The sequence below is a fragment of the Gobio gobio genome, assembly GCF_949357685.1.
Source record: "Gobio gobio genome assembly, chromosome: 25".
Classification (NCBI taxonomy): domain Eukaryota; kingdom Metazoa; phylum Chordata; class Actinopteri; order Cypriniformes; family Gobionidae; genus Gobio; species Gobio gobio.
In genome coordinates, this window is record NC_137121.1 from 3,040,248 (window position 1) to 3,066,211 (window position 25,964).

Sequence of the window (25,964 nt, forward strand, 5' to 3'; positions counted from 1 at the left end):
TCAAGTTTTGCTGGTGATTCTTCCTATTCTTTTGTTTTCTGCCTGCGGTGACTATGAGTGTAATGTCACTTCATCAGTGTGTATCAGACACCTTGTGGAATAAAGGTGAATTGCACATTCAGCCATCAAAGTTTCGATTATTGTTGTGCAGAAGAAAATATACTTATACTAACACACACCTCGGGTCGTTAGCGACCCTATTCAATTTTGACACAAAATGAATGGGAAAACAGGCATTCTTTTATATATTTTTTTGTTATATTGTTTATAATGAATTGATTGAGGAATACTAAGAAGGTTGATGTCTAACTTTAAAAAAAGAGTGAGTGAGGAGGAGGAGGGCAGTGAATGACGTCCCGGGTCACTAAAGATATGCATCCAGGTAACCAAAACCAGGTTCAAATAAATCTGCATGAATCGAGACGCTTGATATGATGAACAGATTTAATTTAGACATTTATTTACATATAAACACATAAATCACATATTATTGGTTATATGTGAATAAAAGCCAATCTGTTCATGATATAAAGCGCTTCGATGAAACCGCATGATTCATATGATTTTAGGACCTTTTTGGATGTTCTGAGATCTGGTTTTGGACATCAGCCTCTCAGGTTGTGTCTCAAAGATAGAGTAAATGATGCCAGAACTCTCTGAAACTACTATAAAACACGTTACCCCATTGATCGGACATGGCCCCTTCCGACTCCATGAGGTTTTCCGAGCTGTCTGCCGTTCCGATGGACGCTTCGGACTCCAGCATCTCATCATCGGACGCTCTGGGATCCAACGCCAACATCTCATAGGTTAGCTCTTCCCTGAAATGAAGCGATGACAAAACGTTACGAAATCCAGACAGGAAAAACAAGCGGTAGCCATGACGCAAAAGGTGTTAACTAACTTCTCTTTCTGCAGGTTTTCAATCTGCATGGTCAAAACTTTCTCTTCTTGCTGCATGGCCGCTTGCTGCTGCTCGCTCAGCCCAGACTCCGCCCCCTCCTCGCCAGGCTCCTCCCTCTCTGCCATCCGAGGGCTCAAGGGCGGCGAGGGCGTGTGGCGGCCGCTCTTGCGTAGACGCGTCTTACCCTGAAGAGAGTCATCAATGAGGGAAAGTTGGAGTCGCTAGACTTGTATAGCATGTGTAGAAAACAGGATATGAAGCTCGAGGGCGTACGTTTTCAAAAACTAATAATAATACATAAAAATGGATGAAATATTCGTTTTTAAATGTCAACGTTTATAGTTGGATGCTTTACTATAAAAGCGGAATTACTATTTATAGTTAAATGTAAATTTACAATAAAATTATTATTTAAATGCTTCAAAAACTTCTATTTATATTAGGGCTGTCAAAAGATTAATCGCAATTAATCGCATCCAAAATAAAAGTTTGTGTTTACATAATATATGTGTGTGTACTCTGTTAATTATTATTTATATATAAACACACACACAAGCATGTATATATTTAAGATTTTTTTTTATTTTTATATATAAAACATTTATATTTATATATATTATAGATTATATAAATGTATATACATGCAAATATTTCTTAAATATATACATGAATGTGTGTGTATTTATATATAAATAATAATTAACAGAGTACACACACATATATTATGTAAACACAAACTTTTATTTTGGATGCGATTAATCACGATTAATTGAAATGTTAAATTTAATTAAATAGATATTTAAATACAATTATTAAAATTTGGAAGTTGTACTCCAGTAGGCAGCAAAATATTATAACATTATAAACTAATAATAAAATATATGTATAATTACAGCCTACATTTTTGGAACCGCGTATAGACAATAATTATCACAAAAATCTAATAATAATACATTAAAATTGATTAAATATTACTTTTTAAATGTCAACGTTTATAGTTGGATGCTTTACTATAAAAGCGGAATTACTATTTACAGTTAAATATATATATATTTTTTTAATTTACAATAAAATTATTATTTAAATGCTTTAAAAACTTATATTTAAATGTTAAATTTAATTAAATAGATATTTAAATAAAATTATTAAAATTTGGAAGTTGTACTCCAGTAGGCAGCAAAATATTATAAAATTATAAACTAATAATAAAATGTATGTTTAATTACAACCTACATTTTTGGAACCACGTATAGACATTAATTATCAAAAAATCTAATAATAAATTAAAATTAATGAAATTCGTTTTTAAAAATCAAAATTTGTATCAGTTGGTTAAAAAGCTAACGATTACGATTTACAGTTAAATATTTTAAAATGATATTTAAAATAAATGTATTTAAATGCTTTAAATACATATTTATTTTTTATTGTGAATGTTTAAATGTTTAAAAATTTAATTAAATAGTAATTTTAAATTAAATAATACAATTTGGAATTGGAATTTAGATTTTTGTTACAATCAAGCAGCCAGGTCTTAAATGTTACATTTAATTAAATAGATATTTTTTATTAAATTACTAAAATTTGGAAGTTGTCCTCCAATAGGCAGCAAATTATTATAAAATTATAAACTAATAATAAAATGTATATATAATTGTAGCCTACATTTTTGCAACCACATAAAGACAATATTTATTAAAAAACACACACATATATACATACACACACTATATATATAGAGGGTGTGTGTATATACATCAATACAATTATAAACAATGCATCAGTTGTATTAGCATGTATGATGAATAATACACGCGTGTATTACATGACCACACCTTACATGAGTGAGACAGACAGCACTGCAGTGAGACGCAACTCCCTAAACACACACACACACACACACACACACACAGTCAGAGCTTTACCTTTTTAACTGCGTTTGGCTGTGTAATAACGCAGCGAGAAGCAAATGCAGGAGAAATAAAAGAGGAGATGTTAGTAATACGGCAGAATGTCGCATGTGTGGTGAAAACAAGACAAACCAAAGAAAAATAAAAGAGCGTGACATTTGAGCACATGATTTGGACCGTGCCTCCGATCAACTCACACAACCAATCACAGCACAGCATTTCAGAGTCAGCTGAACGTCTCCAACAGGCCCAGATAAACATGGCATCAAACCACGGATGGCAACTAGCGATGCTACACTGACACTGGCACTGACATGAACTAGCCCGTCAACTCACAGATGTTTCGGCGTGGATACATACCAGGGTGGCATTTCTTGTAATGCCAATAAACCTAACCGCAATTAGTACTGGTTTCTGGAAGAGGAGGATGGGGAGAAGGGGATGGGGAGGAGTGAAGGGAAGAAAACAGGATTAGTGGAATGTCTGTCTGGACACAGAATGGGGAAGTGGAGATGTAAGGCACTTTCCATGAGTGTAGTACAGAATAAGACTTGAGGATCATTTTCAACAAATGATGAGGGACACGAGATCACCTTCAGAAAATACTGATAGTCCGTCTGAGTAGGTCAAACTATATTATATTAGACATTTGTTAAATGTAATTTTGCTAATTTTTTGATGGATGGGTGTTTAGATAGATATAGAGTTGGATGGATGGATGGATGGATGTTTAGATAGATATAGAGTTGGATGGATGAATGGATGGATGTTTAGATAGATATAGAGTTGGATGGATGAATGGATGGATGTTTAGATAGATATAGAGTTGGATGGATGGATGGATGGATGTTTAGATAGATATAGAGTTGGATGGATGGATGGATGGATGTTTAGATAGATATAGAGTTGGATGGATGAATGGATGGGTGTTTAGATAGATATAGAGTTGGATGGATGGATGGATGGATGGGTGTTTAGATAGATATAGAGTTGGATGGATGGATGGATGGATGTTTAGATAGATATAGAGTTGGATGGATGGATGGATGGATGTTTAGATAGATATAGAGTTGGATGGATGGATGGATGGGTGTTTAGATAGATATAGAGTTGGATGGATGGATGGATGGGTGTTTAGATAGATATAGAGTTGGATGGATGGATGGATGGATGGATGTTTAGATAGATATAGAGTTGGATGGATGGATGGATGGGTGTTTAGATAGATATAGAGTTGGATGGATGGATGGATGTTTAGATAGATATAGAGTTGGATGGATGGATGGATGGGTGTTTAGATAGATATAGAGTTGGATGGATGGATGGATGGATGTTTAGATAGATATAGAGTTGGATGGATGGATGGATGGGTGTTTAGATAGATATAGAGTTGGATGGATGTTTAGATAGATATAGAGTTGGATGGATGGATGGATGGGTGTTTAGATAGATATAGAGTTGGATGGATGGATGGATGGATGGGTGTTTAGATAGATATAGAGTTGGATGGATGGATGGATGGGTGTTTAGATAGATATAGAGTTGGATGGATGGATGGATGGGTGTTTAGATAGATATAGAGTTGGATGGATGGATGGATGGGTGTTTAGATAGATATAGAGTTGGATGGATGTTTAGATAGATATAGAGTTGGATGGATGGATGGATGGATGTTTAGATAGATATAGAGTTGGATGGATGGATGGATGGGTGTTTAGATAGATATAGAGTTGGATGGATGGATGGATGGGTGTTTAGATAGATATAGAGTTGGATGGATGGATGGATGTTTAGATAGATATAGAGTTGGATGGATGGATGGATGGGTGTTTAGATAGATATAGAGTTGGATGGATGGATGGATGTTTAGATAGATATAGAGTTGGATGGATGGATGGATGGATGTTTAGATAGATATAGAGTTGGATGGATGGATGGATGGATGTTTAGATAGATATAGAGTTGGATGGATGGATGGATGGATGTTTAGATAGATATAGAGTTGGATGGATGGATGGATGGATGTTTAGATAGATATAGAGTTGGATGGATGGATGGATGGATGTTTAGATAGATATAGAGTTGGATGGATGGATGGATGTTTAGATAGATATAGAGTTGGATGGATGGATGGATGGGTGTTTAGATAGATATAGAGTTGGATGGATGGATGGATGTTTAGATAGATATAGAGTTGGATGGATGGATGGATGGATGTTTAGATAGATATAGAGTTGGATGGATGGATGGATGGATGTTTAGATAGATATAGAGTTGGATGGATGGATGGATGGGTGTTTAGATAGATATAGAGTTGGATGGATGGATGGATGGATGGATGTTTAGATAGATATAGAGTTGGATGGATGGATGGATGGATGGGTGTTTAGATAGATATAGAGTTGGATGGATGTTTAGATAGATATAGAGTTGGATGGATGGATGGATGGATGTTTAGATAGATATAGAGTTGGATGGATGGATGGATGGGTGTTTAGATAGATATAGAGTTGGATGGATGGATGGATGGGTGTTTAGATAGATATAGAGTTGGATGGATGGATGGATGTTTAGATAGATATAGAGTTGGATGGATGGATGGATGGGTGTTTAGATAGATATAGAGTTGGATGGATGGATGGATGTTTAGATAGATATAGAGTTGGATGGATGGATGGATGGATGTTTAGATAGATATAGAGTTGGATGGATGGATGGATGGATGTTTAGATAGATATAGAGTTGGATGGATGGATGGATGGATGTTTAGATAGATATAGAGTTGGATGGATGGATGGATGGGTGTTTAGATAGATATAGAGTTGGATGGATGGTTGGATGGATGTTTAGATAGATATAGAGTTGGATGGATGGATGGATGGATGTTTAGATAGATATAGAGTTGGATGGATGGATGGATGGATGTTTAGATAGATATAGAGTTGGATGGATGGATGGATGGATGTTTAGATAGATATAGAGTTGGATGGATGGATGGATGGATGTTTAGATAGATATAGAGTTGGATGGATGGATGGATGGATGTTTAGATAGATATAGAGTTGGATGGATGGATGGATGGATGTTTAGATAGATATAGAGTTGGATGGATGGATGGATGGATGGATGTTTAGATAGATATAGAGTTGGATGGATGGATGGATGGATGTTTAGATAGATATAGAGTTGGATGGATGGATGGATGGGTGTTTAGATAGATATAGAGTTGGATGGATGGATGGATGGGTGTTTAGATAGATATAGAGTTGGATGGATGGATGGATGGATGTTTAGATAGATATAGAGTTGGATGGATGGATGGATGGATGGGTGTTTAGATAGATATAGAGTTGGATGGATGGATGGATGGGTGTTTAGATAGATATAGAGTTGGATGGATGGATGGATGGGTGTTTAGATAGATATAGAGTTGGATGGATGTTTAGATAGATATAGAGTTGGATGGATGGATGGATGGGTGTTTAGATAGATATAGAGTTGGATGGATGGATGGATGTTTAGATAGATATAGAGTTGGATGGATGGATGGATGGATGTTTAGATAGATATAGAGTTGGATGGATGGATGGATGGATGTTTAGATAGATATAGAGTTGGATGGATGGATGGATGGATGTTTAGATAGATATAGAGTTGGATGGATGGATGGATGGATGGATGGGTGTTTAGATAGATATAGAGTTGGATGGATGGTTGGATGGATGTTTAGATAGATATAGAGTTGGATGGATGGATGGATGGATGTTTAGATAGATATAGAGTTGGATGGATGGATGGATGGATGTTTAGATAGATATAGAGTTGGATGGATGGATGGATGGATGTTTAGATAGATATAGAGTTGGATGGATGGATGGATGGATGTTTAGATAGATATAGAGTTGGATGGATGGATGGATGGATGTTTAGATAGATATAGAGTTGGATGGATGGATGGATGGATGGATGTTTAGATAGATATAGAGTTGGATGGATGGATGGATGGATGGATGTTTAGATAGATATAGAGTTGGATGGATGGATGGATGGATGTTTAGATAGATATAGAGTTGGATGGATGGATGGATGGGTGTTTAGATAGATATAGAGTTGGATGGATGGATGGATGGGTGTTTAGATAGATATAGAGTTGGATGGATGGATGGATGGGTGTTTAGATAGATATAGAGTTGGATGGATGTTTAGATAGATATAGAGTTGGATGGATGGATGGATGGGTGTTTAGATAGATATAGAGTTGGATGGATGGATGGATGGATGTTTAGATAGATATAGAGTTGGATGGATGTTTAGATAGATATAGAGTTGGATGGATGGATGGATGGATGTTTAGATAGATATAGAGTTGGATGGGTGTTTAGATAGATATAGAGTTGGATGGATGGATGGATGGATGTTTAGATAGATATAGAGTTGGATGGATGGATGGATGGATGGGTGTTTAGATAGATATAGAGTTGGATGGATGGATGGATGGATGGATGTTTAGATAGATATAGAGTTGGATGGATGGATGGATGGGTGTTTAGATAGATATAGAGTTGGATGGATGGATGGATGGATGGATGGATGTTTAGATAGATATAGGGATTTAAGATGGCTGGATGGATCAATAGGGATGGATGGATAAATGGATGGATGGAAAAATGGATGGATAAATAGATGGATAACTGGATGGATAAATGGATGGATGGAAAAATGGATGGATAAATAGATGGATAACTGGATGGATAAATGGATGGATGGAAAAATGGATGGATAAATAGATGGATAACTGGATGGATGGATGGATGGATCAATAGGTATGGATGGATAAATGAAAGATAGATCGATATATGGATGGATGATTGGATGGATGGATGGATGGATAAATGGACGGATAAATGGATGGATAGTTCGATGGATAACTGGATGGATGGATGGATAGATGGATAGATAGATAGATAAGCTAAGCTAAGCTAAGCTCATTCATTTTTATCTGAAATATTCACTCGTTCTCAGTAGGTGGGGATGATGGGATTTGTGCCTCTAAATTCCCGGCACACAGAAGTTCATGGAAACCACATTCATGGAAAGTGACGTGTCACAAAATGGGGAGGGGCTAAACTGTGGAAGGTCATGTGTGTGTGTGTGTGTGTGTGTGTGTGTGTGTGTGTGTGTGTGTGTGTGTGTGTGTGTGTGTGTGTGTGTGTGTGTGTGTGTGTGTGTGTGTGTGTGTGTGTGTGTGTGTGTGTGTGTGTGTGGCATCACTCACCATCGAGCGGCGGATGTGTGTCAGGCGACTCTTGGCTTTGTTCTCCGCAAACTCCAGTGTGTTGATGTCCTTCAGACGAGCTTTATATTTCCTCATCTGCTCACAGATGATCAGCTCCACACACCTGAGGCGGAGACACACCAGACCAAAGCTGCATTATTCTCCTGTTTCACACTGTAAAGCTGCATTATTCTCCTGTTTCACACTGTAAAGCTGCATTATTCTCCTGTTTAACACTGTAAAGCTGCATTATTCTCCTGTTTCACACTGTAAAGCTGCATTATTCTCCTGTTTCACACTGTAAAGCTGCATTATTCTCCTGTTTCACACTGTAAAGCTGCATTATTCTCCTGTTTAACACTGTAAAGCTGCATTATTCTCCTGTTTAACACTGTAAAGCTGCATTATTCTCCTGTTTCACACTGTAAAGCTGCAGTATTCTCCTGTTTCACACTGTAAAGCTGCATTATTCTCCTGTTTCACACTGTAAAGCTGCATTATTCTCCTGTTTAACACTGTAAAGCTTCATTATTCTCCTGTTTCACACTGTAAAGCTGCATTATTCTCCTGTTTCACACTGTAAAGCTGCATTATTCTCCTGTTTCACACTGTAAAGCTGCATTATTCTCCTGTTTCACACTGTAAAGCTGCATTATTCTCCTGTTTCACACTGTAAAGCTGCATTATTCTCCTGTTTAACACTGTAAAGCTGCATTATTCTCCTGTTTCACACTGTAAAGCTGCATTATTCTCCTGTTTCACACTGTAAAGCTGCATTATTCTCCTGTTTCACACTGTAAAGCTGCATTATTCTCCTGTTTCACACTGTAAAGCTGCATTATTCTCCTGTTTAACACTGTAAAGCTGCATTATTCTCCTGTTTAACACTGTAAAGCTGCATTATTCTCCTGTTTCACACTGTAAAGCTGCATTATTCTCCTGTTTAACACTGTAAAGCTGCATTATTCTCCTGTTTAACACTGTAAAGCTGCATTATTCTCCTGTTTCACACTGTAAAGCTGCATTATTCTCCTGTTTCACACTGTAAAGCTGCATTATTCTCCTGTTTCACACTGTAAAGCTGCATTATTCTCCTGTTTCACACTGTAAAGCTGCATTATTCTCCTGTTTCACACTGTAAAGCTGCATTATTCTCCTGTTTAACACTGTAAAGCTGCATTATTCTCCTGTTTCACACTGTAAAGCTGCATTATTCTCCTGTTTCACACTGTAAAGCTGCATTATTCTCCTGTTTCACACTGTAAAGCTGCATTATTCTCCTGTTTCACACTGTAAAGCTGCATTATTCTCCTGTTTAACACTGTAAAGCTGCATTATTCTCCTGTTTCACACTGTAAAGCTGCATTATTCTCCTGTTTCACACTGTAAAGCTGCATTATTCTCCTGTTTCACACTGTAAAGCTGCATTATTCTCCTGTTTCACACTGTAAAGCTGCATTATTCTCCTGTTTCACACTGTAAAGCTGCATTATTCTCCTGTTTCACACTGTAAAGCTGCATTATTCTCCTGTTTAACACTGTAAAGCTGCATTATTCTCCTGTTTCACACTGTAAAGCTGCATTATTCTCCTGTTTCACACTGTAAAGCTGCATTATTCTCCTGTTTCACACTGTAAAGCTGCATTATTCTCCTGTTTAACACTGTAAAGCTGCATTATTCTCCTGTTTCACACTGTAAAGCTGCATTATTCTCCTGTTTCACACTGTAAAGCTGCATTATTCTCCTGTTTAACACTGTAAAGCTGCATTATTCTCCTGTTTAACACTGTAAAGCTGCATTATTCTCCTGTTTCACACTGTAAAGCTGCATTATTCTCCTGTTTCACACTGTAAAGCTGCATTATTCTCCTGTTTCACACTGTAAAGCTGCATTATTCTCCTGTTTCACACTGTAAAGCTGCATTATTCTCCTGTTTAACACTGTAAAGCTGCATTATTCTCCTGTTTAACACTGTAAAGCTGCATTATTCTCCTGTTTCACACTGTAAAGCTGCATTATTCTCCTGTTTCACACTGTAAAGCTGCATTATTCTCCTGTTTAACACTGTAAAGCTGCATTATTCTCCTGTTTAACACTGTAAAGCTGCATTATTCTCCTGTTTCACACTGTAAAGCTGCATTATTCTCCTGTTTCACACTGTAAAGCTGCATTATTCTCCTGTTTCACACTGTAAAGCTTCATTATTCTCCTGTTTAACACTGTAAAGCTTCATTATTCTCCTGTTTAACACTGTAAAGCTGCATTATTCTCCTGTTTCACACTGTAAAGCTTCATTATTCTCCTGTTTAACACTGTAAAGCTGCATTATTCTCCTGTTTAACACTGTAAAGCTGCATTATTCTCCTGTTTCACACTGTAAAGCTGCATTATTCTCCTGTTTCACACTGTAAAGCTGCATTATTCTCCTGTTTCACACTGTAAAGCTGCATTATTCTCCTGTTTCACACTGTAAAGCTGCATTATTCTCCTGTTTCACACTGTAAAGCTGCAGTATTCTCCTGTTTCACACTGTAAAGCTGCATTATTCTCCTGTTTCACACTGTAAAGCTGCATTATTCTCCTGTTTCACACTGTAAAGCTGCATTATTCTCCTGTTTCACACTGTAAAGCTGCATTATTCTCCTGTTTAACACTGTAAAGCTGCATTATTCTCCTGTTTCACACTGTAAAGCTGCATTATTCTCCTGTTTCACACTGTAAAGCTGCATTATTCTCCTGTTTCACACTGTAAAGCTGCATTATTCTCCTGTTTCACACTGTAAAGCTGCATTATTCTCCTGTTTCACACTGTAAAGCTGCATTATTCTCCTGTTTCACACTGTAAAGCTGCATTATTCTCCTGTTTAACACTGTAAAGCTGCATTATTCTCCTGTTTAACACTGTAAAGCTGCATTATTCTCCTGTTTCACACTGTAAAGCTGCATTATTCTCCTGTTTCACACTGTAAAGCTGCATTATTCTCCTGTTTCACACTGTAAAGCTGCATTATTCTCCTGTTTCACACTGTAAAGCTGCATTATTCTCCTGTTTCACACTGTAAAGCTGCATTATTCTCCTGTTTCACACTGTAAAGCTGCATTATTCTCCTGTTTAACACTGTAAAGCTGCATTATTCTCCTGTTTCACACTGTAAAGCTGCATTATTCTCCTGTTTCACACTGTAAAGCTGCATTATTCTCCTGTTTCACACTGTAAAGCTGCATTATTCTCCTGTTTCACACCGTAAAGCTGCATTATTCTCCTGTTTCACGCCGTAAAGCTGCATTATTCTCCTGTTTCACACTGTAAAGCTGCATTATTCTCCTGTTTAACACTGTAAAGCTGCATTATTCTCCTGTTTCACACTGTAAAGCTGCATTATTCTCCTGTTTCACACTGTAAAGCTGCATTATTCTCCTGTTTCACACTGTAAAGCTGCATTATTCTCCTGTTTAACACTGTAAAGCTGCATTATTCTCCTGTTTAACACTGTAAAGCTGCATTATTCTCCTGTTTAACACTGTAAAGCTGCATTATTCTCCTGTTTCACACTGTAAAGCTGCATTATTCTCCTGTTTCACACTGTAAAGCTGCATTATTCTCCTGTTTCACACTGTAAAGCTGCATTATTCTCCTGTTTCACACTGTAAAGCTGCATTATTCTCCTGTTTCACACTGTAAAGCTGCATTATTCTCCTGTTTCACACTGTAAAGCTGCATTATTCTCCTGTTTAACACTGTAAAGCTGCAGTATTCTCCTGTTTCACACTGTAAAGCTGCAGTATTCTCCTGTTTCACACTGTAAAGCTGCATTATTCTCCTGTTTCACACTGTAAAGCTGCATTATTCTCCTGTTTCACACTGTAAAGCTGCATTATTCTCCTGTTTAACACTGTAAAGCTGCATTATTCTCCTGTTTAACACTGTAAAGCTGCATTATTCTCCTGTTTCACACTGTAAAGCTGCATTATTCTCCTGTTTCACACTGTAAAGCTGCATTATTCTCCTGTTTAACACTGTAAAGCTGCATTATTCTCCTGTTTAACACTGTAAAGCTGCATTATTCTCCTGTTTCACACTGTAAAGCTGCATTATTCTCCTGTTTCACACTGTAAAGCTGCATTATTCTCCTGTTTCACACTGTAAAGCTGCATTATTCTCCTGTTTCACACTGTAAAGCTGCATTATTCTCCTGTTTCACACTGTAAAGCTGCATTATTCTCCTGTTTCACACTGTAAAGCTGCATTATTCTCCTGTTTAACACTGTAAAGCTGCATTATTCTCCTGTTTCACACTGTAAAGCTGCATTATTCTCCTGTTTCACACTGTAAAGCTGCATTATTCTCCTGTTTCACACTGTAAAGCTGCATTATTCTCCTGTTTCACACTGTAAAGCTGCATTATTCTCCTGTTTAACACTGTAAAGCTGCATTATTCTCCTGTTTCACACTGTAAAGCTGCATTATTCTCCTGTTTCACACTGTAAAGCTGCATTATTCTCCTGTTTCACACTGTAAAGCTGCATTATTCTCCTGTTTCACACTGTAAAGCTGCATTATTCTCCTGTTTAACACTGTAAAGCTGCAGTATTCTCCTGTTTAACACTGTAAAGCTGCAGTATTCTCCTGTTTCACACTGTAAAGCTGCATTATTCTCCTGTTTCACACTGTAAAGCTGCATTATTCTCCTGTTTCACACTGTAAAGCTGCATTATTCTCCTGTTTCACACTGTAAAGCTGCATTATTCTCCTGTTTAACACTGTAAAGCTGCATTATTCTCCTGTTTCACACTGTAAAGCTGCATTATTCTCCTGTTTCACACTGTAAAGCTGCATTATTCTCCTGTTTCACACTGTAAAGCTGCATTATTCTCCTGTTTCACACTGTAAAGCTGCATTATTCTCCTGTTTAACACTGTAAAGCTGCATTATTCTCCTGTTTCACACTGTAAAGCTGCATTATTCTCCTGTTTCACACTGTAAAGCTGCAGTATTCTCCTGTTTCACACTGTAAAGCTGCATTATTCTCCTGTTTCACACTGTAAAGCTTCATTATTCTCCTGTTTCACACTGTAAAGCTGCAGTATTCTCCTGTTTCACACTGTAAAGCTGCATTATTCTCCTGTTTCACACTGTAAAGCTGCATTATTCTCCTGTTTCACACTGTAAAGCTGCATTATTCTCCTGTTTCACACTGTAAAGCTGCATTATTCTCCTGTTTAACACTGTAAAGCTGCATTATTCTCCTGTTTCACACTGTAAAGCTGCATTATTCTCCTGTTTCACACTGTAAAGCTGCATTATTCTCCTGTTTCACACTGTAAAGCTGCATTATTCTCCTGTTTAACACTGTAAAGCTGCATTATTCTCCTGTTTAACACTGTAAAGCTGCATTATTCTCCTGTTTCACACTGTAAAGCTGCATTATTCTCCTGTTTCATACTGTAAAGCTGCATTATTCTCCTGTTTCACACTGTAAAGCTGCATTATTCTCCTGTTTAACACTGTAAAGCTGCATTATTCTCCTGTTTCACACTGTAAAGCTGCATTATTCTCCTGTTTAACACTGTAAAGCTGCATTATTCTCCTGTTTCACACTGTAAAGCTGCATTATTCTCCTGTTTCACACTGTAAAGCTGCATTATTCTCCTGTTTAACACTGTAAAGCTGCATTATTCTCCTGTTTCACACTGTAAAGCTGCATTATTCTCCTGTTTCACACTGTAAAGCTTCATTATTCTCCTGTTTCACACTGTAAAGCTGCATTATTCTCCTGTTTCACACTGTAGAGCTGCATTATTCTCCTGTTTAACACTGTAAAGCTGCATTATTCTCCTGTTTAACACTGTAAAGCTGCATTATTCTCCTGTTTCACACTGTAAAGCTGCATTATTCTCCTGTTCCACACTGTAAAGCTGCATTATTCTCCTGTTTCACACTGTAAAGCTGCATTATTCTCCTGTTTAACACTGTAAAGCTGCATTATTCTCCTGTTTAACACTGTAAAGCTGCATTATTCTCCTGTTTCACACTGTAAAGCTGCATTATTCTCCTGTTTCACACTGTAAAGCTTCATTATTCTCCTGTTTCACACTGTAAAGCTTCATTATTCTCCTGTTTCACACTGTAAAGCTGCATTATTCTCCTGTTTCACACTGTAAAGCTGCATTATTCTCCTGTTTAACACTGTAAAGCTGCATTATTCTCCTGTTTAACACTGTAAAGCTGCATTATTCTCCTGTTTCACACTGTAAAGCTGCATTATTCTCCTGTTTAACACTGTAAAGCTGCATTATTCTCCTGTTTAACACTGTAAAGCTGCATTATTCTCCTGTTTCACACCGTAAAGCTGCATTATTCTCCTGTTTCACACTGTAAAGCTGCATTATTCTCCTGTTTCACACTGTAAAGCTGCATTATTCTCCTGTTTCACACTGTAAAGCTGCATTATTCTCCTGTTTCACACTGTAAAGCTGCATTATTCTCCTGTTTCACACTGTAAAGCTGCTCTCAAACAATCTGCATTGTTAAAAGCGCTATAGAAATAAAGCTGACTTGACTTAAAGCAAGTCTAGACGTCTCACAAAACAGCTGCATTGATCATGCGCAATAACCTTTACTCTACAACTGGATGAGTTATGGCTGCACTAGTGTTGTTTTTGGCGGCCTGTTTTAATTTGAGTTTTAGTCTAGTCTTTGTGTCAAGCTGTCATTTTAGTTTTTATTAGTTTTCGTCATACTCTTTTTAGTCCAGTCAAGTTTTAGTCGTCTAAAAGTCTGAGCATTTTAGTCTTATTTTAGCCAGAATTATCTATGACTATTTTCGTCTAGTTTTAGTCGACGATAACTGATGACATTTTAGTCAAGTTTTAGTTAATGAAAATTGTATTTTAGTCTCTTTTTAGTAATGCAATTCTATTTAACCCAGTCAATATAGTATAAGTACATATTATAGACAAAACAAAATCTTCTTTTAGCCAAACCCATTTCAAACAATGTTATCTTATTATATTATTGTTACCTTACAGACTCAAGAATACATCCATTCCAGACACGGAAGACGCTCTGATTTAAAGTTACAACATATTTATTTGACCAACTAAACATGTTAGAAGTACACACACACACATTTAAATAAACTAAATACAAACATTGAGATGTCTCTTAAGGTTCGTGGTGTTTTTTCCTGTGATTTTTGTGGCCACATTTCCCCTCATATTTTATTTTCCACTTCAATGTAATAAAAGTTTTTCCAAATGTCTTAATAGGAATAAATGCATATTTAATTGAATTTAATAATAGGAAAATAATATTATTTAATGCTTTAAATCTGTTTAAAATTAGACCCACATTATAGTTAAAATGTTTTTCTGTCTTGTATTTTATTCCACATGGAAATGAGTGGAAATAAGTGAATACAGCCTCTTATTCGCTTATGAGGTAATCATAATGCTGCGGTTATTTAACATATATAATCGCTGCCGTTATAACGGCACATTTCAAATGTTTACGTGCTTTTCTTTCTTTTTTTGAGCGGTGATGAAATATCTTGCTCTTGTTAATACTTGCCAGCATTTCAGTCTAGATCTTTCAAATGCATCCAAATAACAGCGAAGCACAGCGTACGGTGCTCTGCAGTGGCCAAAAAGGATATAAACCGTGAATTCTGAAGTGATATATTATTGAAAACTCAGAGATGTGGATTCAGACGGCACACACGACCTTGGTGTTTGTCAAACTGTAAGTTAGGTCATTCGGCCGGAGATTTTTACACGGGTGGTGGGAGAAAAACACTGATATTCTGGATTAAGACGACAATAAAATCACTGACTAGCCTCTGTAAATGATAAAGACAAATCTTCTATAACTTCGCGAGTGAGCTTGAAGAGAGTGATGTGAGAGTGTGAATGAGACGCACAGAAATACTGCAAAATAATAATAAAAACGCGACTTTTCGTCTAATCGACGAAAATGAAGAGACATTTTAGCATCGTTTTTATTTCGTGAACCACATTTAGTCTCGTTTTTATTCGTCGTCGTCACATGACCAGCATTTACGGTGCGTCTCGTCTCGTTTTCGTCACGTTATAAAGGTTCGTTGACGACGATATTTAGTCATACTTTTCGTTGACGAAAACAACACTAGGTTGCACACTGCCTCTTACGCCGTGGTCTTGCCGATGTCCCGGACGCTCTGTAAGGGGTCAGTGGTGTCTGGACAGCGCAGGATGCAGGGCGCAAACACAATGGCCAGTGCGTTCGCAGACATGCGGTTGGTCTCCTCCTGGAATGAGATCCTGAAACAAGCAGAAGATGGTCAGACTGCTGCAGCCACAGGCACTGAGTAAAAGCTGTGGAGGTGGAGCATCTCACCGGACCAGGTGGAAGACCAGTCTCTCCAGTGTGCTGAGGTGAGTTCTGCTGAGCTGATCAATGATGGAGTAAACCCCCTGCACCACCTCACGCTTATCCTGCAGACCTACAGCACCACACACTCCATTACAGCCACGCAAACCACACCAAAGGAGCAGAGGTTCTCCTCAAAATGGTGAGAGAACATAATCAAGGGCCGGATTCACCCAAAACATTTTTTTTGAGATAGAAGAAATGTCTTTATAGTTTGTAAGAATGTGTCTAAGTGCAATTCTTGAAAAATACTTTTTCTTAAAGTCTGCATGAGATGCAAGTTGATTAGTTAGTTCCTATTGTGTCGTATATCTGAGTGAAGCGCTTCTCAAACAAGAACAAATGTAGGGCGGGGCTTGATTTCGTCTGTCGGGAATTGATTGGATGGTTGTGGTTTGCTATTGGTGGATCGCATGTGAGTGACATGTGGCCCCGCCCTCGTCCATCAGAGAAGAGGAGAGATGGAGGGGAAGTGATTCTGATTCAAGATTATTAAAACATTATGATAAATAATTTATGACAAACACTGTAATATTCAATAATAAAAAAAGATTTGTTGGTTTTGATTTTTTTCTTTATGGATGGGTGGGTGGGTGGATGATGGATGGATGGATGGATGGATGGATGGATGGATGGATGGATGGATGGATGGATGGATGGATGGATGGATGGATGGATGGATGGATGGATGGATGGATGGATGGATGGATGGATGGATGGATGGATGGATGGATGGATGGATGGATGGATGGATGGATGGATGGATGGATGGATGGATGGATGGATGGATGGATGGATGGATGGATGGATGGATGGATGGATGGATGGATGGATAGATAGATAGATAGATAGATAGATAGATAGATAGATAGATAGATAGATAGATAGATAGATAGATAGATAGATAGATAGATAGATAGACAGATGGACAGATGGATGGATAAATAGATGGGTGGGTGGGTGGGTGTATGGATGATGGATGGTTAGATGGATGGATGGATGGATGAATGGTTAGATAGATGGAAAGATAGATGGATGGATGGTTAGATCAATAGATGGATGGATGGATGGATGGTTAGATAGATGGATGGATGTTAGATGGATGGATGGATGTTAGATAGATGGATGGGTGGGTGGATGGTTAGATGGATGGATGTTAGATGGATGGATGGTTAGATAGATAGATGGATGGATGGTTAGATGGATGGATGGATTTTAGACAGATAGATGGATGGGTGGATGGTTAGATGGATGGATGGATGTTAGACAGATAGATGGGTGGATGGTTAGATGGATGGATGTTAGATAGATAGATGGGTGGATGGTTAGATGGATGGATGGATGTTAGATAGATGGGTGGATGGTTAGATAGATAGATGGATGGGTGGATGGATGTTAGATAGATGGTTAGATGGATGGATGTTAGATAGATGGATGGATGGATGTTAGATAGATGGGTGGATGGTTAGATAGATAGATGGGTGGATGGTTAGATGGATGGATGATAGATGGATGGATGGTTAGATGGATGGATGGATGGATGGATGTTTGATAGATGGATGGATGGTTAGATGGATGGATGTTAGATAGATGGTTAGATGTTAGATGGTTAGATGGATGGATGTTAGATAGATGGTTAGATGTTAGATGGTTAGATGGATGGATGTTAGATAGATGGTTAGATGTTAGATGGTTAGATGGATGGATGTTAGATAGATGGTTAAATGGATGGATGTTAGATAGATGGTTAGATGTTAGATGGTTAGATGGATGGATGTTAGATAGATGGTTAGATGTTAGATGGTTAGATGGATGGATGTTAGATAGATGGTTAAATGGATGGATGTTAGATAGATGGTTAGATGTTAGATGGTTAGATGGATGGATGTTAGATAGATGGTTAGATGTTAGATGGTTAGATGGATGGATGTTAGATAGATGGTTAAATGGATGGATGTTAGATAGATGGTTATATGGATGGATGTTAGATAGATGGTTAAATGGATGGATGTTAGATAGATGGTTAGATGGATGGATGTTAGATAGATGGTTAGATGTTAGATGGTTAGATGGATGGATGTTAGATAGATGGTTAAATGGATGGATGTTAGATAGATGGTTATATGGATGGATGTTAGATAGATGGTTAAATGGATGGATGTTAGATAGATGGTTAGATGTTAGATGGTTAGATGGATGGATGTTAGATAGATGGTTATATGGATGGATGTTAGATAGATGGTTAGATGTTAGATGGTTAGATGGATGGATGTTAGATAGATGGTTAAATGGATGGATGTTAGATAGATGGTTATATGGATGGATGTTAGATAGATGGTTAAATGGATGGATGTTAGATAGATGGTTAGATGGATGGATGTTAGATAGATGGTTAAATGGATGGATGTTAGATAGATGGTTAGATGGATGGATGTTAGATAGATGGTTATATGGATGGATGTTAGATAGATGGTTAGATGGATGGATGTTAGATAGATGGTTAAATGGATGGATGTTAGATAGATGGTTAGATGGATGGATGTTAGATAGATGGTTAGATGGATGGATGGTTAGATGGATGGATGGATGTTTGATAGATGGATGGATGGATGGATGGATGTTTGATAGATGGATGGATGGTTAGATGGATGGATGTTAGATGGTTAGATGGATGGATGGATGGATGGATGTTAGATGGTTAAATGGATGGATGGAAGGCCAATGTGGACTTAAGTAAGAAAATAAGCACAGAATTTGATTTAAATATGTTTTGTGAATCCGGCCCAAAGCGCTCATACCCATAGCCCTGAGGAACTCCTCGTAAAGTTCAAAGGTCATGAGGGGGTTGGGAAGGTCACGCAGCCACTGTTTCAGGACACTGGCGATCACATGGATGTTGTAGTCGTCCAAATTCACACCGTTGGCATCTGTGATGAAGGCAAACACACTCAATGAAAGCTCTACTGGACTGAATGTGCTCATCAGTGGGCGTGGCCTGTGGCTCACCGGTGTCCAGCCCCAGCTTCAGCTCTCTGATCTTATTGGTGGATCCAGACTTCCGGTAGATGCCCTCGGTGTAGAGGCCGTGCATCTCGATGTAGTTGATCAGCTTCTCGACCACCAGCGGGACGGCTCGCTCGTCGCTCGTCAAACGAGACAACTCTACGCCAAACTGCCGTGAAGACAGCTCGGGGTCAAACTGGGCGTGACACACACACACACACACAGACAGACACACACAGAAATGAATTACATGAAAAATCATGACTGGAATGAAGTTTGAGTCACAAAGATGAGTCACATACAACTGAAGATGGCACAGAAAGATCATTTATCATATAAAAGAGGACATTCAGGGATGCGTTTAAGATTAGTGGCTGACCGATGAGGGGTCAAATCAGAGCGTAGGGGATCAGATGACCAATATACAGGTGCTGGTCATGTACTTAGAATATCATCAAAAAGTTGATTTATTTCACTAATTCCATTCAAAAAGTGAAACTTGTATATTATATTCATATCTGTGTCCAAGCACATTAATAGAGAGGCGAAGGGAAGGAAAAGATGTGCTAGAAAAAAGTGTACAAGCAATAGGGATAACCGCACCCTGGAGAGGATTGAGAAACAAAACCCATTCAAAAATGTGGGGGAGATTCACAAAGAGTGGACTGGAGCTGGAGTCAGTGCTTCAAGAACCACTGCACACAGACGTATGACAGACATGGGTCAAAAAGTTGATTTATTTCACTAATTCCATTCAAAAAGTGAAACTTGTATATTATATTCATCCATTACACACAGACTGATATATTTCAAATGTTTATTTCTTTTAATTTAGATGATTATAACTGACAACTAAGGAAAATCCCAAATTCAGTCTCTCAGAAAATTTGAATATTGTGAAAAGGTTGAATATTGAAGACACACTCTAATCAGCTGATGAACTCAAAACACCTGCAAAGGCCTTTAAATGGTCTCTTAAGCTTGGAACATACTCTGCAAGAACAAAGAAATTTGTTCGTTTTCTCGAGGTGGCAAGAACAAGAACAAAGTTCGTTCTGGCCAGGACATTACATACTTAACGAGAAAAGCAGGTGCCGAACATCTCCGTTTCTCCGCATTAACCCCGCCTACTTTAAAATTCTGACCAATCACACAATAGTTCTCAGACACCCACAAGAAAAAAGTTCTGCTCAGACGATGTGTCGAGAACGAGCTGCGGGAACTCCCAAAACAGGGCTGCGAGAACAAAATGACGTCATTTTGTTCTCGCAGCCCTGGGAGCGAGAACTTTTTTCTCTGTTCTTGCTGAGTATGTTGCGGCCTTTAGTCTAGTTCTGTAGGCGACACAATCATGGGGAAGACTGCTGACCTGACAGCTGTCCAAAAGACGACCCTTGACCCCTTGCACAAGGAGGGCAAGACACAAAATGTCATTGCAAAAGAGGCTGGCTGTTCTCAGAGCTCTGTGTCCAAACACATTAATAGAGAGGCGAAGGGAAGGAAAAGATGTGCTAGAAAAAAGTGTGCAAGCAATAGGGATAACCGCACACTGGAGAGGATTGAGAAACAAAACCCATTCAAAATGTGGGGGAGATTCACAAAGAGTGGACTGGAGCTGGAGTCAGTGCTTCAAGAACCACTACACACAGACGTATGACAGACATGGGTTTCAGCTGTCGCACTCTTGAGCAACAGACAGCGTCAGAAGCGTCTCGTCTGGGCTAAAGACAGAAAGGAAAAGTTATGTTCTCTGATGAAAGTAAATTTTGCATTTCCTTTGGAAATCCGGGTCCCAGAGTCTGGAGGAAGAGAGGAGAGGCACACAATCCACACTGCTGGAGCTCCAGTGTAGAGTTTCCACAGTCAGTGATGGTTTGGGGTGCCATGTCATGCGCTGGTGTTGGTCCACTGTGTTTTCTGAGAGCACTTCATGCTTCCTGCTGCTGACCAACTTTATGGAGATGCAGATTTCATTTTCCAACAGGACTGGGACCTGCACACAGTGCTAAAGTAACCAGTGCCTGGTTTAAGGACCATGGTATCCCTGTTCTTAATTGGCCAGCAAACTCGCCTGACCTTAACTCCATAGAACATCTCTGTCACGCCGCCGCATTGCTGCAGTAATTCAGGCAAAACCAGCGCCAGCTGAGCATTGAGTGCTGGACATGCTCATACTTTTCATGTTCATACTTTTCAGTTGGCCAAGATTTCTAAAAATCCTTTCTTTGTATTGGTCTTAAGTAATATTCTAATTTTCTGAGATACTGAATTTGAGATTTTCCTTAGTTTTCAGTTATAATCATCAAAATTAAAAGAAATAAACATTTGAAATATATCAGTCTGTGTGTAATGGATGAAAATAATAGACAAGTTTCACTTTTTGAATGGAATAATGGAATAAATCAACTTTTTGATGATATTCTAATTATATGACCAGCACCCGTATATCGGTCACTCGCTATTTTGAGGTGGTCTTACCTTCTTACTGCATTTGGTGGTCATCCTCAGACAGCACTTCTTGTGGCACGCATAGCGACAGACTGAAGAGGACAGAGAAAGAAGGACACGTTAAACAACTGAGTTCCCTTTTCAGATCAACAGGAATATGAGACGCAAGAGTCCATTATTGATCCCGTCCTGAAGAAACGGATGAATTTACAGGGAAAAAATCAGATTACGCTGCCCTCAGACCAGCAGACGGACACTTAGTGACTGAGATCAAAATACAAGACAGAGACACTCCAGACCAGGGCTGTCCAAAGTCGGTCCTGGAGGGCCACTGTCCTGCAGAGTTTAGCTCTTACTTGCCTCAACACCCGTCTGGAAGTTTCTAGACCTGTTTCTAGAAGTGCCTAAGACCTTGATTAGCTGGTTCAGGTGTGTTTAATTGGGGTTGAAGCTAAACTCTGCAGGACAGTGGCCCTCCAGGAGCAGGATTGGACACCCCTGCTCCAGACGGTCATATTGATAACATATCGGTATTGGCCCGACAGTGTGTAGAGCTTCATGGAATGGGTTTCCATGGCCGAGCTGGTCATCCAAGCCTTACATCACTAAAGCGTGGGATGCAGTGGGGTAAAGCGCGCCGCCACTGGACTCTAGAGCAGTGACCAATCATGCTTCTCTGTCTGACAATCCCATGGACGAGTCCATTGTGCCAAGTGTAAAGTTTGGTGGAGGGGGGATTATGGGGTGGGGTTGTTTTTCAGGGGTTGGCCCCTTAGTTCCAGTGAAAGGAACTCTTAATGCTTCACCAAGACATTTTGGACAATTTCATGCTCCCAACTTTGTGGGAACAGTTTGGTGACGGCCCCTTCAGAGCTGAAGCTGTTAGAGCTTAGGTGGGCCGACTCCATATTAAACCCTCCGGATTGAGAATGGGATGGTGTTGCTTTCGTCAACAAAAAGTATGACTAAATATCGTCATCAACGGGCCGTTATCACGTGACGAAAACGAGACGAGACGCAACGTAAATGCTGGTCATGTGACAATGACTATAATTAAATGTATAATGCAATATTGTTGACGAATAAAAACAAGATTAAATGTGGTTTGTAAAATAAAAACTATGCTAAAATGTCTCTTCATATTCGTTGACCAAAATGAGACGAGACGAAATTTTATTTTATCTCGTTTAGTCGCGTTATTATTATGATTTTGCAGTATTTCTGTGTCTCACTTCAGGGGCTGCATCAGGAACTCTTAAAGCTACACTGTGTAACTTTTTTAGTTTATTCTTAGCTAAAAACACTTAGTTCTTTCAAAAATATATGTGCTCATTAATGCATATTTACTTCTTTCAAGTAATAAAGTATTCTCGTAAGTTTATAATATGTCATTGTAAACACATACGGGTGAGGGTTTGAATGCGGGTCGCCATGTTGCTCCTCCATCTTGAAAGTACATTAGCCAAAGAGGGACATTCCCGTAAATTCAAGCTTTGCCTTTGGCGTTTTAACACTCGATGGCTCCGTGTCCAATGTGGACGAGGTCGAGCTGGAAGCCATGTTAATCTTGGACTAAATCAGCCACCGTAGGAGTTAAAACGAAATCAGAATTGAGAGGAACAGAAACTAATATTCACTGGATGGTCATATACAAGTTCACCACTAGATGGGGGAAAATATCACACAGTGTAGCTTTAATGCGTCACCAAGACATTTTGGACAATTTCATGCTCCCACCTTTGTGGGACCAGTTTGGGGACGGCCCCTTCCTGTCCCAGCATGACTGACCAGTGCACAAAGCGTCTCCATAAAGACATGATGAGCGAATTGAGCGTTTGACGCGTGATTTGCGGGAGTTGAAAAATCTGAACTTTGGCGGATATTCGCGCCGCGTTAACCAATCAGGAGCTTGCTCTAGTAATGACAACAATGAGGAGAAAATCATACGGTTTATATTAATCATATATTAATATCTGGTTCAGACAAGTGTGCATATGATTATCACTGTGATAACATTAAATGACATGAAACACAACCCAGTGTCTTCTTGTTAAATGCACGTTTATGTTTGATCAATAATACAAAAGTATAAATAAAAGGTATAAGAAGCTACACATGAAACGAAGCAAACAATTCAGTCAAACATTCAAAGTCAGAGCTAGTCGGCTACAACGCTAACGTTGATTTTGGCAATAAAGTGTATGTTAATTTTTTACGTTATCGGCCCAAAAAAGAAAATGTAAAGACACTTCAGATTCACCGTGAAGGTTTTGATTTGCTTGAAATATGATTGAAATCATACGGTTCAGAGCAACATGAGCAGCTCAAGTCTGTCATATAAACTACATACAATTTCATCATAACTGTGTGTTGGGACGTGGCTTTAATGATGAGACTTTTGTTTTTGTAATCAGGCTCTCAAAAATCCTATACAAATTTGGATTTAGATTTATCGGCCAATATATCGACTTTCAAATATTAAGGCCAAAATGTTCATATCAGTGCATCCTTAAACATTGATACACTAAAATACATCAAATGAAGGCATGAAAACGTTGGAGCTATTGTTACGAGTGAAAACCTTCCCAGACTGAAACACACACACACATGACGGGACTCACGTTTGCACACACACGCTTTGTCCATCATCCAGATGAGCGACGAGCAGAACTCGCAGTAGGTCGGGATGCTGTACTGAGTGGATTTGAAGATGTGTCCCATGTGCTCTTCCACCTGCAGGGGGCAGCAGAACGCTGGAGATTTCAGCACAGATTCATAATCCATAATCACACCAGATCAATGATCTACAGTTAGGACTCACAGTGTCGGATTCCTTTTTCCTCCTCTTCTTTCTCTCAGGTTTGGGAGCCTGGAAAACATCACACACAGATGGTCAGAGAGCGTTAGAGGACAGTGTGTGTTGGTGGACCCAGAGTCATGGTCCGAGCCTTTATGGGGCCCTAAGCAGAATTTTATTTGGGTACGATTATTCATTACGATTGACTATTGTCAGTTCTTGATAATTCACACACCCATTATGGATTTAATTAGTTGTAGCGGTGTTGCTTATCTGCCTGTCATGTTTTTACCCTTGTGCGGTTTTTAATTGTAACAGTAGCAGAGTGGTTAGATGTTCATTTGCACTTTAATATTCAAAGTTTTACAGTACTAGACTACAGTTCAGACTGGGATATGTACGATTTTTTTAAAAATATCTTATGCTGAATATGCTCACAATTCCCTCTTTGATGAATAGAAAGTTCAAAAGAACAGCATTCATGCCGATACACGTAAAAATCGCAAATATCGGCGAACGCAGCAGACTTGTATCGCTGATGCCGATACACGTAAAACTCGCAGATATCGGCGAACGCAGCAGACTTGTATCGCCGATGCCGATACACGTAAAAATCGCAGATATCGGCGAACGCAGCAGACTTGTATCGCCGATGCCGATACACGTAAAACTCGCAGATATCGGCGAACGCAGCAGACTTGTATCGCCGATGCCGATACACGTAAAAATCGCAGATATCGGCGAACGCAGCAGACTTGTATCGCCGATGCCGATACACGTAAAACTCGCAGATATCGGCGAACGCAGCAGACTTGTATCGCCGATGCGATACACGTAAAAATCGCAAATATCGGCGAACGCAGCAGACTTGTATCGCCGATGCCGATACACGTAAAAATCGCAGATATCGGCGAACGCAGCAGACTTGTATCGCCGATGCCGATACACGTAAAAATCGCAGATATCGGCGAACGCAGCAGACTTGTATCGCCGATGCCGATACACGTAAAACTCGCAGATATCGGCGAACGCAGCAGACTTGTATCGCCGATGCCGATACACGTAAAAATCGCAGATATCGGCGAACGCAGCAGACTTGTATCGCCGATGCCGATACACGTAAAACTCGCAGATATCGGCGAACGCAGCAGACTTGTATCGCCGATGCGATACACGTAAAAATCGCAAATATCGGCGAACGCAGCAGACTTGTATCGCC

At 39.0% G+C, this 25,964-nt stretch overlaps 1 protein-coding gene across 2 annotated transcripts in view; it reads right to left on the bottom strand.

The window, feature by feature from the left end:
• The window catches only part of myo9ab (myosin IXAb), a 166,732-nt gene that overhangs the window by 4,798 nt on the left and 135,970 nt on the right, over positions 1 to 25,964 (bottom strand). The window contains exons 32-43 of one of the 2 annotated variants that reach the window (XM_079810160.1): positions 24,770 to 24,817; positions 24,570 to 24,681; positions 21,979 to 22,040; positions 19,504 to 19,696; positions 19,296 to 19,424; positions 16,465 to 16,570; positions 16,257 to 16,388; positions 8,090 to 8,213; positions 3,175 to 3,228; positions 2,830 to 2,847; positions 905 to 1,089; positions 682 to 821 (exon numbers count right to left, since the gene is read on the bottom strand). In XM_079810160.1, coding sequence (XP_079666286.1) covers positions 682 to 821; positions 905 to 1,089; positions 2,830 to 2,847; positions 3,175 to 3,228; positions 8,090 to 8,213; positions 16,257 to 16,388; positions 16,465 to 16,570; positions 19,296 to 19,424; positions 19,504 to 19,696; positions 21,979 to 22,040; positions 24,570 to 24,681; positions 24,770 to 24,817 — 1,303 coding nt within the window. The remainder of the gene's footprint in view (positions 1 to 681; positions 822 to 904; positions 1,090 to 2,829; positions 2,848 to 3,174; positions 3,229 to 8,089; positions 8,214 to 16,256; positions 16,389 to 16,464; positions 16,571 to 19,295; positions 19,425 to 19,503; positions 19,697 to 21,978; positions 22,041 to 24,569; positions 24,682 to 24,769; positions 24,818 to 25,964) is intronic. The other variant, XM_079810159.1, reaches the window with a different exon arrangement.